This window comes from Myiozetetes cayanensis, unplaced genomic scaffold (assembly GCF_022539395.1).
Source record: "Myiozetetes cayanensis isolate MyiCay16 unplaced genomic scaffold, myiCay2020 scf3, whole genome shotgun sequence".
Lineage (NCBI taxonomy): Eukaryota > Metazoa > Chordata > Aves > Passeriformes > Tyrannidae > Myiozetetes > Myiozetetes cayanensis.
The window spans coordinates 45674878-45691403 of record NW_026087521.1 but is presented as its reverse complement, the minus strand read 5'-3'; the positions used below and the strand labels follow the sequence as shown (position 1 = coordinate 45691403).

The following is a 16526-nucleotide window of genomic DNA, read 5'->3' as shown; positions in this document are numbered from 1 at the left end:
CATGTTTTCTGACAGCCATTTCTCATTTTTTCAATGGAGTCCAATGAGATTACAAAATGATAACGTACTTTCTCTAAATGCTGCCTTTATTGCTGTGTTTGATAAATTGTCATTATTTAAATAACCTGGAATGCCTGAAGGGGGGGATTTTCAATCACCTGACCCTCCCCAAGTTTGCCATGAAACCACTGGCAAATGCTTCTTTGAGCGCTTCTAAACTCAGTTTGTCAGATTTTCATTGCTCATCCTGTTGATCAGGCAGATGAAGGCATGTTTTTCCAGTCTTGCTTTCTACTAATACCATTTTCCTCCGCATGAGTAGTGATTGTAACTGAAGGCTATTAAACCTCATTTAATTCAAATATAATGCAGTTCTCGAACAGTCTCACTGGGGAAGCAGGTTCAGCAACAAGTCACTGTCCTGGAGAAAGCCCAGGAACCATCCAGTGACTACTACTGGCTTGTGACATTGGATTTTATGCTGGTTTCCTAAATTCCTAATCTCCATGTTTGCATCTAAGAGTCCCTGTTGCTGTCTCTGCTTATTTACCTTTCTGTGAAGTGCACTACAATAGGCTTGCTCCTTCACTTTGATACCGAAGTCCCATTTATCAGGTCACCAGGGAAGAGCTGGATGCTGTGACAGTCCCCAGGATGCCTGGACTGCTCAGTAGCGTAAAAGTGAGGAAGATCACAGAAGGATGATGCTCAAGGACTGAACCAAAAGGCAAAGAGCAGATGCCAAAGGTGGTGGCGTGGCTCCACCAACATCTATACCCTACACATCTGAGGTCCTGCCAAAAGGTCCTCCTGACTGATGTCCCAGCTGAGAAGTGGGAGCAAACACAATTACACCACCCTCCTTTCCCATTGAAGGCACGTAGGGGAGCACAGCATGGTGATTTCTGTCTCAACAGTATCAACACCCGCTGGGAGAGGACACCTGAACCCCAGCTTTGGGGGTTTGGTTCTGCAGTTACATCAGCAGTGAGGCAGAGCCATGCAGAGGCAGAGTCATTCCCCTATCAGGAATTAAGAAACAGGCTGTGATATGCTATGGCTGGACAGGTATTTCTTGGAGATGAAAGATGTGCTGACTGCTGCACTTGATGGATTTCCAGCACAAGACAGCATCTGGACCAGCTCCCCTGTGTGGACTGGAAGCTAGTGGAAAGGCAACAGCAGTTTTCCTTGCCTTTTCCCTCTGTCCCACCAGCCCACTCCTCCAGCCCCACATCCCATGGCTGTGGCTGCTGCTGGCTGCTGGGCTGTCCTCTGGCACCCTGCTCCTGGGTGGCAGGGTGGAAACAACAGTCAGTGTGAGAGCTTAGGAGCACTGTGCCCAGCCGCATCCCACTGCCAGCCCCATTGCTACAGCCCATGGCCAGCTGCCTCACCATCCCAGCCACCTCTAGCTGCCCCAGCTGCTCTCCGTGGCTGCCAGGAGTGTTTTGGAGTCTTTCTGCTGACTAGATGATGAAGTTGGCAGAGGTGGCATTCAGGAAGCAGCCAGCAGGTTAATCCTCCTAATAATTTGTAGGATGCAGGATGGAGCAGAGAACTGACATAGAAAGCGTCAATGCTGTGGGTTTCTATAGCATTGAAATTTCATCATTGTTTTGATATTTGCATATCAATTACCCAGGAAAGGAGGGAAGGAGGAAGGGTAGAGGTTATGTGGGAGCTAAGAAAACAGTGGCAGCAATAATCCAGCAAGCACAGGTCTTATTGCAAAAAATTACGCTGAGTGCCTACCAACACTTTTCTTTCTTTAGCAAGTCCACCCCAGCTCTTTCTGTCTTTTGCTTTGCTTTTTTTCTCCTGAATCCCCTATAAATGGAGCAGGGGGAGATTAGCTGGTTTCCCTTCATTCCTGCTTGTCCAAAATGGATGGTAAGAAGAGAGAAGGAGAAAAAGGGGAAAAAACCCTTGAAATGCCTGGAGCCATGGCTTGTGGATAAAAAAACAGCTGCAAGTGAAAAACAATTGATGTGGGTTTTGAGTTACTACAGCTTGGAGAATGAAACACTAACTCAGCCCTTAATTCCAGAAATGTAGCAAAACCTTTAAGAAATATTATTGAAAATTAGGCTTGGGGTTGGGTTTTTTTAGCAGTGGATGTAGAGATTTTAATGCACTTGGATCCAGCCCTCTGCACTGCCAGGCAATCCCCTGCGGCACTGGGCTTGGGGTCTGACCTTTCTTCCTAAAACAAATCCCTGTCAGAAGGCATTTTGGTGCTGTTAGTCAGAGAAGTGTTACAGCTATTGGATCTCCTGGACACCTGAAACAGCCTTAACCCTCTCTTCCCTCCCATGAATCCCAAGAGAGGACTGTAAGTGGAAGCGATACCTGATACTTAGGAATCAAGCTGTTTTAAGGTCTGATGAGTCAGTGATAGGTTTTCATTGCTTAATGGATGACAGTTGGAAGAGTTTCAGTGATTTGCAAAAAAGTGAAGTACAAGACTTAACAATGTGTTTTAATAGAAAGGATTAAAGATGTGGTATCAAAACAGACAAGAGGGAGATGACTTCAGACTCCACCCAAAATCCACTGATCAGATGTCAACTTCCATTGACTTCAGTGGGCTTTCTATCAAAATCATTTTTTTTGTTGAAACAAACAACTTTCTATTCCTTTCTACAAAGCTCTTTTAACGTGTTTAAATGTGCATGTGGTGTATTAACCTCTGTTCATGTCTAGAGGAGTGGACCATCTTCTGAGAGCTGCAACAGACACCAGATCTGGATCAAATATTTTCTGAAGTCAAAAAGACTGATAATCTAGTAGATCCTTCACAGAAACACTAGCATCACCATTTCCTGCACAGTAGAGCAAAGGACAAATACCACTGCTGAGCAGTGTGTGAGATACATCCAGTTCTGCCCAGACGACACCTGAAAGGGCCGTCAATGAAAAATAAATAACAAACTAAAATAAGCATCTCTAAAGCTAGAGCATGTAGGTAATTATTCAGCTGGAATTGCTGCCCTGCAGTTATGTTGTTCAGCAGAGATTGCTCCGATCCAGCCTCCCATCTTCCTGTCAAAGTGTGATGCTCCACTGGGATATCACCTCTGTTCCTTGCACAGAACTCAGTGGGCCATGCCCGATTTGTGGAGAAGGAGTGAATGCACTGGCAGGTGCAAGATGGCACATGTGACACCACTTAAAATAGTCAGGCATGTCTGAGGGACTGTGTTGGCCCCAAGGGCCCCCTGTTAAACTGTAACAGGAGTTCTGCATACCTACACGGATGGCAATAGAAAAAATGGTGATCTTTGAACAAGCCTCTAGTTAAAAAGTAAGTTTGATCTTTTGAATTTTTGAGATTTTTTTATGACAGAAGTCTAAACCAGATGGCTCTGACTGGGTGGCAGGTGAGGTATTCCCCCTGTGATCTGCTTCTAAAATTAGCTTCATACATTGACTTGAAAACATTACTCACAGCACATCCTTACCCTTGGCAGAAGGTTTGCAGGAAGAGATTCAGAGAGGATCCTCTCTCCTCACACAATTCAGGGGCCTGGATTTCACTCTGACAGATCAAGCTGAAAGGCTTCTGATGCCTCTCTCCGAGGACAGCATCATACCCTCTGCCAAAGCAGGTCTTTCCTTCAGGTTACCTACTCAGCATCTCTGAGGAGGAAGAGGCCATCCTCCCAGGCCTTTCATCCCTGCTAATTTCCTTGAAACTTACTGTGACATGTATAGTCAAGGAACACCATCACTCTTTAAAGACTTCTTAAGTGTAACTGAGAAATGCAGACATCAGACAGGTGATCTCTGCATTTCTGGGCCTTTCCGTCTACCTGGCTACCCACAACCATATTGCAGGAATCATAGAATCATAGGATTGGAAGGGATGAATATCATCCAGTTTCAACCTCCCTGCTGTGGGCAGGGACACCTTCCACAAGCCCAGATTGTTCAAAGCCCCATCCAACCTGGCCTTGAACACTTCCAGGCATGGGGCTTCTACAACTTCTCTGGGCCACTCTGTTCCAGTGCCTCACCACCCTCACAGTGAAGGGTGATAATGAGCTATTGAATGACAGCTTTAAACATCTCTTGCTCTTCTTTAACCAGTAGTACAGTATGAACCCAAAAGCTTATGTTCCTGAAGAAAGTTTGGGGAGGGGTGAACACTCACCTCTTTGTAACTATGTGATTTTTCTCCTGTCACCTCAAGAGGCAACACTGACAGATAAAGAAAATAAAACTGTGCTGAAACACCTCTGTGTAATTCCTACCCTCTGCTGAACTCCCACCAGCCCTGCAAAGCAGCAAACAGCAACACCTGCCCTGGGAAGATGCCCTCAGTTTGTGGCCATGCACAGCTCCACAGGGGGTATTCACCGAGCTGCTGGTTTGGATGCATTCATGGCTGCATGTCTGAGCAGGTCCCGTGGGGCCACCAAGAGCCAGGGAGGAGGTGTCACAAGGATATGAGCTGGCCATGGCCAGAGTTGCAGACTGTGTGGCCTCCAACAAAGAAAACAAATTCATCTAGGAAGAGCAGAGCTGCTAGATGGGAAAGTGCAACTCAGTTATCTGGCTTATGAGAACTGAAGCATGTGAGACAGGAAGCCCCTCAAAGGAGTGGGCTTATGCTACCAAGCTCTTAAATGTTTGGATATCTAGTTGACTTTTGGATGACCTACCTGTGGTTATCTGGAAATTGTCTCTCCAGTTTTCTATAGAATTATTCTGTTTCAGAAATATCAGACCTCCTACCTGTGACAATGCTGTGAGCATGTCCTTTCTCTCTCCTATCTCTGCAATTGCATACCCACTGTGTAGCCTTTCTCCTCTCATTTCCCCTCACTGGCCACTGCTCTTCCATTTTCCAACTCCAGCCCAAGCCTAGTTGCACTCTTCCACTCCAGCTAGTGATATCACTGTTCATCTCCCTCAATATTTTGTTCTGCAGTTTTTCAGTCCAGATCATCTCCTTTCCTCCTGCCACAGGGATTTCTCCAGAGCCATCCTCTGCCCTTGTCATCCCTGTCATCTCCTTTTAAGAAAATTACTTCTCCTGCTCATGGACCTCAACCTGCCCTATGCTCCTGACGCCAAATGGGTTGACGCAGTAGCGTGAGCTCTTGCTCAGGTCCACCCAGACTTATTACCCTACAGCAGATTTATCACTTGGCACTGTTGACACAGGAGGAACTACGAGTTATGAATTAAAATGGAGATAAATTCCCCACCTGTGGCTTGCCCTTTTCCTTTCCCAGCCCTGCATAATGTGACTGCTGCAACCTGTCTGTAACAACACAAACTCCTGCATGATTCAGTGGCAACACATCACTGTTTCGAAAGATGCAAGGCAGAAACCCTTCAGAACACCCTTTTCCCCCATGGCCACCACCGTCAGGAGGCTCAGAAGTGTGGGAGCAGCCTTCCCTGTAACAGGCAGGTTGCAGGACAAGCCCCTGAGTAGCTCACAAGCAGCCGTGGGGGCTCGACAGGTCCCTGGAGGCTCGAAGTCCCTGTCTAGACGCTCTCACCTGGAGGGCAGAGAAAATGACAGCAGCAACACGAGCAAAATGTTTCTCTGTGGTATGTAACTCAGCACTGAAAAATTATAAAGATGACAACGATCAGCCTATCTGTACCTTTTAAGGTAAAAACGTAGTGATAACACTGCTGTGTGAGTCAGATGTTTGACTGCTATCAGTAGATTATGGACTAATTACCTTTCAGGGAGCATTTTGGTGATGATATAACCACAGCAGCACTTTTGAAATTCATAACAGAAGGCAGCATGGTAGTCTTAAGACACTGTCATGCTGCTCTTTAAAACAGAATTGTTCTTAAGTTGTCCAAGTTCAAAGTGCAGAGAAAGACATAAGCAACATTTTGCAGCGCTTGCAATATGCTTGCCTCCCAGGTTAGATTCAGGTAAGTAAAAACTGTGACTGCTCAGAAGAGCTCCACCCTAATGGCCCTCTACTGAGACCTAAAAATGATCTGGTGGTGAAAAAAAGATGTAACTGCATCGTTTCCTATTTTCAGAGCTTAAAACTGCTGTGAGGTATGATGACCAGTGTTATTGAACCCCTCGGACCATATGGGGCTTTTTGGCCCTAAAATGTGTGAACTAAGCCACAGATTTCCAATTCCCATGAAAGAAGGGAAAACCTCTTACAGTTACGTGGCTCCACCAGTCAGTTACCAGAAAAGAATCGATAAAACAAGAAACGTCTTCAAAGTTGTGAGTGACCCGGAGTTAGCTGTTGTCACTTAAGTCGCTCGTTTAAAACCGATCCGGGACGGAGGAAGGCTACGTTTCACAATTTCACTTCCACCCTCTCCGCCCCGACAGCACGCCCGGGCTCGGAAGCCAGCGCCTGCGGGCGTTGACGCAGGGCAGCCCCCTGCCCCGGGGCGCGGATCTCTGTCTCTCCAGGGACCAGCCCGCCCGCCTCAAGGTGCCGCGGCAGAGCCGCCGGGGCTGCGTGGACGGGGGATGTGCGGGGGTGTGCGGGGGGTGCGCTCCGCTGCAGTACCGCGCCTGGCCGCGCACCGGCAACAGCCCCCGCGGCGGGGCGGCCCCGGCGGGCGGGGCGGGGCGGGGCAGGGCAGGCGCGGGCGCTGCGCGGCGGGCGGCAGGCGGCGCGGGGCGGTGCGGTGCGCGGCGGGCGGCGGGCCGCGCGGGGCGCTGATGCCGCGCGGGGCCGGTCGCGCCGCGGGGCGGCGGGGCGCGCAGGGCGGGCGGCCGCGGGGCGCTCGGCCATGGGGCGCGGGATGTGGCTGCCGCTGCCGTCGCTGCTGCTGTTGCTGCTGCTGCTGCGGGCCGCCGCCGCCGCCGCTGCAGGTGGGTCGCGACCGGCCGCGCTCGGCGTTCTCCGTCCTCCGCGGGCGTGCGAGGCAGATACGGGCCGTGTGTGCGTGCCTGTGTGCGTGAGTGGGCGCGGGCGTGCGCACGGCTGTGTCTGCCCGTGTCCGCGCACACGCACACACGCGTGCACATACGCAGGTGTGCGCGCACAGGCTGTGCGCTCCCGTGTCCGCACATGCGGTGCGTGTCGGTGCGCCGTGTGCCCGCGTGTGTGTGGAAGGGCAGAGGCCGGGATGCGCATCCCCCCCGCATCCCGAGCCGCAGACAAAGAGCGGTCCGGCCGCGGCGCCCCGCGCTGCGCGGGGCTGCCTCTGCCCGCGGAGCCTCTGCGGGGCAGCGACTCCGGCTGGGCTCGGGCCGGGGCCTGAGCTCTGGGGATGCCCCGGGAGGGGGGCCGGTCTGCGGAGCGATGCGGGTGGCAGCGGCGGGGCGCTGCGGGCTCCGCAGGCGCTTTGGGCGGTGGTGCCCCGAGCCGTCGGGGTGCGGAGGACGGCGGGCAGGGCGGGCAGGGTTTTCAAAGCCTCTTCCCGTAGCGTAAACACTTCGCTTTCAGAGCTGCCCGCAGCGGGGTCCCGCAGCAGAGACACTCGGGCATAAACAGTTTGCATAACGCTTCCTCGGTCGGTTGCAAGCCGAGTGCCAATTTTCTTCTTTAAAAAGAAGAAAAAACCCAGATGGGAAACAAACATTTAATCAGGCACAAGATATAAACGAAACATCACAAGCCATGTGTTGCTAAAATGCTTAAGCAGGAAGCATATGATTTTCCATGGATGTTTTACAGGTGAGTCATGGTATTCACTGCATGCTCTTACTCATTAGTGAAGATCCCGGTCCTGTGGCATGTACAGTACATAGAATGGGAGGATTTGGTGGGCAGAAGCATTAAATGCAAGTAGGGAAAAACACCTTTCCCAGGGCTGTGACAGAGCAGTCATGCTGCCAGCATGGAACTCTCCATGCTCTCGATTTGTCCTTTTGCTGAATTCCTGTGGCAGCCAGCGTTACACTAGAAAGCTGTCACTTTTCATAACATGCGGTGCTCTGCATCAGTCATGCAATTCTTTTCCAATTCAAGTGAAAACAAACACCCTTTCAAAGGGGGTTTCCTCTTCCCCCTTTCATCCCCTGGGACCCACGTCTGTGTGCCAGCAGCATTTCTCAAATCCTGCTGAAGCCAAGGTCCGTTGCCCCAAATCTGACCCTGGGTGAGGAAGGGACCTTCTGTGTCTGGCCGAAGGACAACTGCAGTCAGTGAGCATGCATGACCAGGGCTGGAGCATAGCCGGAGCTTGGAGCAGTTAAGTACTCTCAGCTCCCAGAGTCTCACATGGGATTTGGTAGCCAACCCCTCCTGGTCGGGCTCTGCCGCTACGCCAGCCCTGCCAGGAACGTCAGTCACTGGAAACCTCCCACTGACCAGATCCTCCTCCACTGCATCCCCAGGGGCAGCAGTCAGTGTGCAGAAAACAATAATCTCTACCTGTCCCACGGTACTGACCGAGCCCTGCTCTTTTTGTGCCGCTTCCCAAACCTCTTTGCAATCCCACAACTGAGGGAACCGCAGTAAATGTTCATCTACTTGTTTAGCGGCTAACTGCACTGTGTTACACGTAGCCAAAGAATCCAGGAAAGCAGCCAAAGATATAAATTAGGCCAACTACTGGCTGGGCTAACTGATAATATGATAATAGCACTTACTTACCTATCCCTCAGGAATGCTACGTAGTTTAGTTAATGTTTATACAACACTTTGAAAAGGATGTTTGGGAGATGTAAGTGATGTTACATTAACCTTACAGTTCTATTTGTTTACTTTTCTAGAGGAAATATATTCTGCACAGTTACTATAGGTCATCTCAGACACAGCTTTACCAGCACCCCATAGGAAACTAACTTGACTGAGCATTTCTTGTTCACTAAAAATTTCACAAGACTGCTTACCCATTGAAATCCAGAGACTGGATTCAGAAGTGCTTTGTACTGGGTTCGTAGTGAGCATTCCACATATGTTCTGAAGAATCACTATTGAAAGCCTTTGGTGGTGGAAATGTTTTTTATCCAGGGTGTTTCTTGAGGAGCAGTAGAAGTGGGGGACACTGTCAGTCTTGGAAGGCTTAGCACTGCTAGTGCGTAATATAGCTTAATTGCAACTATGACACTGTAGACAAAAGCTGAATTAACCCCAGAGAAAGGACTTATTGGATGCTAAACTGAAATGACCTTTGGACATAACAAAAATGCCAAGAAGACATTAATTGGTGCACAAAGCTGACTATGTATGACTGGCCTGGTGATAAAGAAGACATTATGCACCTCAGATGCTTTGACCTGCACACATAAGAGTCATCAGAGATTATTTTTTTGTGTCAAATAGTTATAGTTCATCAAATACAGCCTTGACCTACTCATATCTATTAATAAAGAAGTGGAGACCCCCTAATCAAACATTCCTGCACCAGGAGAGTTATGTTGCCAATGGTTTCACATTAAACCCCATGGTGATTTTATTTTTCTTTGACACCTTAACTGTGGATTTATAAATCAACAAGGCTTCCAGAAAAACTTGAACAAAACCGACAGAGCCTCAGCTGTGGGGCAGATTGCCAGCATAATTTCAAGCAAAGTTTCTTTTTTTCCTCCCTTTACACACATCAGTGACAGCCTTTCCAAAATTAGGCAGTGCTTCAATTAAACACTGAAGTCAGCAGCAGTTTGGGACTATGGGGAGATCTGGGGTAGGGATGGAGTGGTGGGAAAGGGCGTGAAGGCTTGGGGTCATTGCTGATGGGAGATTGTCCTATCTGCCCTTGCAACCCAACACCTGATCTGCTGCATGGTGAGCTGGGTCACAGCAATGCCATCCCCCATGGCCATCATGACCATCTCCTGGCCTTGTGGTGGCATGTGGCCTTGGCAGCAGCCTGTCTTTCTTGTGCTTTTCTCCACTTCCCCAGGATCACCTGGATCCCTCTGGAAGCCTCAGGGCATGAGTGGCAGGCCACAATCATTGTCCCCAAAGCCTCAGCCCTGCTCTGGTCCCTCGGGGCAGGAGGGCAAGGTGGAGGCATCTCTCCTGCCTTCTGCCTGCTCTGCTCTGCGACTCATGGTAGGGATTTTCCCAAGTGCAGGGAAAACCTGAGGGGTTTTGGGTTTTTTTTGTTGTTTTCGTAGACACACTGAGCTCCCCAGTGGGGAGAGCTGAGCAGCAGTGCCACACTCTCCCCTATCCCCGCCAGGGCTCAGCGGGTACCAGCATTACATGGTCTCTGCAGGAGCAGTGTCCCTGTAAAGCATGCTGCAGGACATGTCTGCTCTGAAGGGGTAGGGTGCTTCCGCCTCAGGAGCCAACTTCAGCCCCCCGCTCTCTGCCTTGCAGGTCTGGGCGGTGTGGCAGGAGCGAGCAGCCCCTGTGAAAAGGCCTGCAACCCCCGCATGGGCAACCTGGCGCACGGGCGGGCGCTGCGCACGGAGACGTCCTGCGGGCGTGACGCCACCGAGCCCTTCTGCACCTACACCGAGGACACCGAGCGCCGCTGCAAGCGCCCCACCTGCGGCCGGTGCAGCCGAGCCCACGCGGGGCTGGCACACCCCCCCGCCGCCATGGCCGACTCCCCCTTCCGCCTGCCCCGCACCTGGTGGCAGGCAGCCCAGGATGCCCCAGCGAGACCATCCAGCTGGACCTGGAAGCCACCTTCTACTTCACTCACTTGATTATGGTCTTCAAGTCGCCCAGGCCAGCTGCCATGGTGCTGGAGCGCTCCCAGGACTTCGGTGAGACGTGGAAGCCTTACAAATACTTTGCTGCTAACTGCTCAGCCACCTTCGGGCTGGAGGATGATGTGAGACAGAGAGGAGCCATTTGCACTTCTAGATATTCCAGTCCCTTCCCCTGCACTGGAGGAGAGGTAAGTCTGCCTGTGTTGGGACAAGAAAGCCCCTGCTCCAGCCCCCTTTCTGTCTGCAATCTCTGCACTGGTGTTTATGCTCCATATTGCACCAGCATCTCTTGTCATCGCATGTATTTCACAAGGTGAATTATCGCAATTCTTTCCTAGGTGATATAGGCACCGCCCTGTGTCTTGCTTTACTGAGTTCATAATCCCCTTCTTTTCCAAAAATTCCTCTCCTTTCACCTGGTTAACTCCCCCACACAACTGCAATCTAGGCAGATGCTGCTGATTCCTTGGAAACGCCAAAGGAAACATCATTCTAGACGGCCTTCTCCAGATCTGGCAGTCGTGTGGGTTTGGGGTGATGCAAATCAGTCTGACTTTGACCAAAATACATTAAAAGTCACCAGATTAATTTCTAATAGTGACTACCTTCACTGAGGAGTAGGCTTGTAACCAGGGAAAATAGCTGCTGACCACACAGTGAAGTATGGTTCCCATAAACCAGGTTAGCCAGGTAATTAAGGAACTTATATCTTGTCTTTTTTTTTCTTCCCTGTGCTCACTTATGTGAGAAGAACTTGAAAAAGGAAGAAAAACATCACATTTGCTTAGAAAAAAAAATAAAAGTGAAAGTCAGATGATTTTCATATAAAAACCAGCAGTTAGTAGCATACATTTTGAAATGGTACCAGCAATAGTCTTCCCTTTGGTGCTTAAGCCTGTCCCGCCTATTGGAGAGCCTGCCCTGGGAGCCACGGCCATGGGGCTGCCCTCCTGGGTTCCCTCTCGTGGGAACGCATCCCCAGTGACCAGGTCTGGATTTTAAAGGCTGCTCCCTCTAGTGGCCTAATTTAATGAACTTGCCTGAAAGTTTAATCAAACTTAAAATTCCCCTCTGGCCTAACACAAAGAAAGGAGAAAATCTGGTTGGTGAGTCAGGGAGTCGCTTGTATAATTGCAGTTTCTGCTGACAACTGATTTTGATGTTGAAGCCTGGTTCTTGGAGACCAAGTTGAGAAAAATCGTATTCAGATTCCTTTGCAATCATTTGGGGTCACCTCTAGCGATGCTCTAGCTGGGAAGTGACTCTGCAGAATTACTGAAAGCTGGTTTTTTACCAAAGTGCATATCTTAGCTGTGTCTCGAGAGGAAGACAGTGTCTTTCTCTAGGATAATCTGCTCCATGCTCTCACCAGCTCAGAAACAAGGATCTCCAGACCTGTCAGACAGACCCAGGAGGTTTATTTCATTAGACTTTAAATTGAATGGCTGGTGAGAGCAAGTGCTATCTTTCTTTCTTCTGCTGCCACCCTTTGCTTTTGCCCCCCAAAAAGCTGCTTAAACTTCCTTTCAGAGTGGAATATATAAATTAAGAGATTTAAAAATATAAAACTTATGAGAAAAGTGAAGAAAGACCTTTTGCCATGGCCCGTTCTGACAGGACAAGAGGCAACAGTTTCAAACTGAAATTTATTTAGATTGGACATAAGACATTTTTTCGTTATGAGGGTCATAAGGCACTGGAACAGGTTGCCCAGAGAAACTGTGGATACCCCATAACTGGAAGTGTAAGGTAAGTTTGGATAGGGCTTTGAGCAATCCAATCTACAGAAATATGTCCCTGCCCATGGCAGTAGTGTTGGACTAGATGGTCTGTAAAGGTCTCTTCCCATCCAAACCATTCTGTGGTTCTAAATCAGGGCTAGCTACGAAGTGAGACCTACAAAAGAAAGTATGTACATACCCCACTGGGAATTTTTCTGGCCCTCAGCACTTGTACCAGCCTCTGTGTCACACCACCTGAACCATAAAGCTATGCCAGCCTGTGATGCAGGGAAGAGACTGTAATCCACAGCTCTTAGGCCAGCCAGTGGGACACGTCTGGGGTATATAACTTACACACTCGTTTTTCATCTTTTTCAGGGATTATGACTCAGGGATGAGAAACCCAGGGCATCATATAGGGCAGTATTGGCCTCATTTGTGTTAGGTCCCACGTAGCTAGCACCCCAGTGCAGTTTTCATTGTGGTCACACCAGGATGGGGGCTGTACCCAGAGAGAACCTGTGCAAATCCCGACCTCAGGCAGCTCCTCTGTGTGGGGACAGCAGAATCAGGGTCCTGTGTGTAGAAACCAGTGCCCACCTCGAGAAGAAAAGTTCGGTAGTGTTTGATGCATCTGCAGTAGCATGCTGCAAAACCAGGCTGTGTACCAAGCTTGCTCCTGGGGGATCTCCTTTTGGCATCGCTTTAGTCCGTGTTATTGCAAAGAAGCTATAAAAGTCAAGAGCATGTAATTGCTGCAGTTTTTAAACAAATGTTGCATCCAAGAGGCTGGAGCTTAGAAGATTATGCTTGTATGGCACACTTCAGTTCTCTGCACTTAAACACCACTTTTTACCTGCAGAGTAATAGCAGCAGCTCTGTGGTGACCAGATGGCAAGCCTGCATGCATAGCAAATATCACATTTAATTTATTACAGTGTGCTACATTCCAGCAATTACTTGTAGCTGCCAATAGCAACATGTATCTCACCTAAAGAAACATCCTAGTTTTGTGTTCCATTTGGAGTTATGTTGTGCTTTACTCCCACTTCTGGTAGTACCTAATTTCAGACATATGGAAACAGTAATTTCACTTGAAGCAGTGGTTTCAAATACACAGTCATCTCAAATGTCTGAAGGGTACTGTTCTTTGCAACTCAGTTATCAAAGTTTTCTTTAAAGGACAAATACAAATTCTGTGAGTGCTGCCGGATTTCTTTAACTTTTTAGATTTTCTTTAACTGCGATGTAACAACTGTAATCCATGCTCCAAACTGTGTCACCACTTTCTCACACTTCAAACATTTCAACACCACATGTGCATTTCCAGGCACAGTGTAAGGGCTTGCAGGATTTTGCAGGATGCTGGAATCTCTGCATGCAGCTGAAAGCTGGCTCACTGCTGCCCAGCCCCTTGGATGAGCACTTTGCCTCAAGTGAGGCCTCAGGTGGTGGTGACTCACCCCAAATGGCACAGACCTGTGGCTTTTTGGGCTGGTGATTTCTGGTGCTAGCCCTCTGCAAAGAGCAGGTGGTGCTGATCTGCCTGTGATTCTGCCTAGCATTACAGTGCCTGCAAGCCCCCATTCAAGGCAGCAGTGTGCAGAATCCCACAGCACTCAGGGGCTTATGGCCTCTTTTCAATGTCACCTGTTTGGTCATATATTAATTTGGGTCAAAGCTGTATTTGCCTCAGTTTTTATTGCAAAGAAAGATCAGACGTTTTGAATTCTGCCTGCATCATCATGAGTCATTCTTTAGATGCCTACTTCAACTCTTATGACAAAAATCCTCCCTCGTCAGAATTTACCCTGATGTTGATCTTGAGAAGATTTATGATAGTGCAGAAAGCAAGCTGCCAAGCTTCCAGGTTCATTTCAAAGATCAAGACCTCAGAAATGCTGAAATGGCTCTGGGAGATGCCTTTCATCCTTCCTCTGTAGTAGTGCAGCTCTGGGCTTCTCTTTGCAGGGGTGGGACTGGGATGGGAGAGAGCACTGGGAGAGCGATCCGTTTGGAAGGTGGCACCACAGCGATGGGAACCAGAAGTAATTATGTCACACGCCACATGTGGCACTTGAAAGGTCTACTGACTTGGCAGGTCTCTTGTCCCTAATGCTGCAAAACCACCAGACATGGTTACCATCTGATCTGGATGGATCTGAGTACTCTACCCTGAAGCAGGCAAAAGATGAAGGATCAACAGCCCAGTGGTGGGATTAGGAGGAAAAGGACAGATCTGGACAGAACTGCAGAGGAAAGAGGTTGAAGGCTGCATGGCATGTACTGATGTTGGGAACACTGCACTAATGCCCTGGGTTTGGTCTAGATGGCTTTCTCAGTGGAAGTAAGCATGAGTTCACAGGGCAGCATGTGCTCAGAGACTCTGCTGAGCTGATCCCCGTGCTCAAGCAGCCTGGCTGTAGGCTGGGCTCATGCAAAGAAGAACCACTGTTTCAACAAGGAGCAAAGCAGTGATTTCTTTGCACATATAGAGGAGCCAAACAAATCTACTGAGCCCCTCCTTAGTAGGGAAAGGAGGCAGATGGTGGGTACCCAACTCCTGCCCTGGCATCCCCAGACATTTACTGCATCCCGTTCAGCAGTCCACCTGCGGGCTGGCACTGCTTTTGGGAGCTCTCACTGTTCAACACCTAGGGCCAGGCTGTCCTCCACTATGAGGCCCCTCTAGTGTAGGAGAAGGAGAAAGCAGGAGGGAGGAAGAAGCCTTGCTACAATCAACTTGGGTTTCCAGCAAGCTTCAAGCATCTGCCTACTTGAGGGATTGGATTTGCAACATTGTGAAGGGGACAAGAAACTGCTTCTTTCTCAGGGAATAATTTCAGACCACCTGCATGTAGAGGGGTCATTATAGACTTTCCCTATGCTTAATTCAGTGATTAATTGTTTCACAGCAGCAGCTTGTTTAGCATAGGCAGAAACCACAAAATGCTGGCCTTATATCATCAGTGTTTTAAGAGAAAGGCTAAGGTCAAGTTTTAGCCTGAATCACACAAATATGCTACAAATCCTGAGTATTTTCATTGTTTTTTAGGGTGTAACCCTTCAGCTACATTATTGCAAGGGCAATCAGAACTGGATTCACCATCCAAACTAATCTGATCTAAGTAAACATGACACAGAAATAAACTCTTTCAGCTTCATGCTCAGACAGGAATACTAATTTTACTATCATGCATAAAAGGCTATCTTCCCTCCTGTAGTTCAGATCATATTAATTTTTCCTTTTTGACACTCTGATTTTAAAATTATCCTCTGCTAGAGATCGCTGTTGAGGGCTCATCGACAAGGGGCCCTTAACAGATGTTAATTCTTTTACTGTGAGTGAGAGTGACTGTCCACTCTGCAATGCAATTATCTCATTCACTTTACATTCCCATCTGTGGTCAATTCAGATTAGCTCGCCTGAGTGTCCCCATTTAGACAAGCTCCAGGATAAAAGGGCTTACTGAAGCAGAGTCTCCTTGACAAGATTTTAGTAAATTAGTAACTTATTTTAGTGTTCATCTATTTAGAATACTGCTAATAAATCACTTGGAGACCTCAGCTATTGTTGCTGTTTGCTATTAATAGGAGAGGCATATTTGCAGCTTGACTGTATTCCAGCAACAAATTCTAACGTGCTTTTAACTTGTGAAACATCACATGCCACTGTTTTGCTGTGGGATGTGTGTCTTACTGAGCATGTTATTGATCTCGTGCCTTCTGTAGCAGAAAAACCTTCCTATGTTTTGCCTTGCACTGTTACTGCATGCAGCCTGTCTCTGTTCTTTAAGGATTTGGACACCAGTCCTACTGGTTCTACCTGAAACTTGCTGTGTAGAGCAGAAGTAAATTGTGTCCTTCTACTCACAAGTCTGACCCTGACAGACAATGAGAGTTGTAATACTCGCTGACACAAACAGGAGCTAAAGATGATCAGTGACTTTTAAGTCCTGATTTTGGGCTGTAGAAATTTCTGCCTGTTTTTTTTTTTTTTTTGCCTTTCAGGCCTGAATAATCTTGGTTTTCAAGCTTATCATTGTTGTCCTTAACTGAAGCTACATTTTCACTGTGCTAAGATCCTCCAAGGATCTTGTGGATAACAGGAGATTTGAGTTCAGTGACTTGGAGGACTTGGGACTCCACAAAGAACCTGGGAAAATGCAAGAATAACCTCAAAACAGCCTGGGATATCAAACCATTAGAGGGCTGCAGGCAGCTTTTTTTAGTTG

The 16526-nt window shown here is 48.4% G+C and overlaps 1 protein-coding gene across 1 annotated transcript in view; it reads left to right on the top strand.

Moving 5' to 3' along the window:
* The first annotated feature begins 6738 nt into the window (after nt 1-6738).
* The window catches only part of NTN4 (netrin 4), a 47155-nt gene continuing 37367 nt past the window's right edge, over nt 6739-16526 (top strand). Inside the window, 3 exon segments of the mRNA XM_050323688.1 lie at nt 6739-6826; nt 10230-10508; nt 10511-10758. Coding sequence (XP_050179645.1) covers nt 6745-6826; nt 10230-10508; nt 10511-10758 — 609 coding nt within the window. The 5' untranslated portion in view covers nt 6739-6744.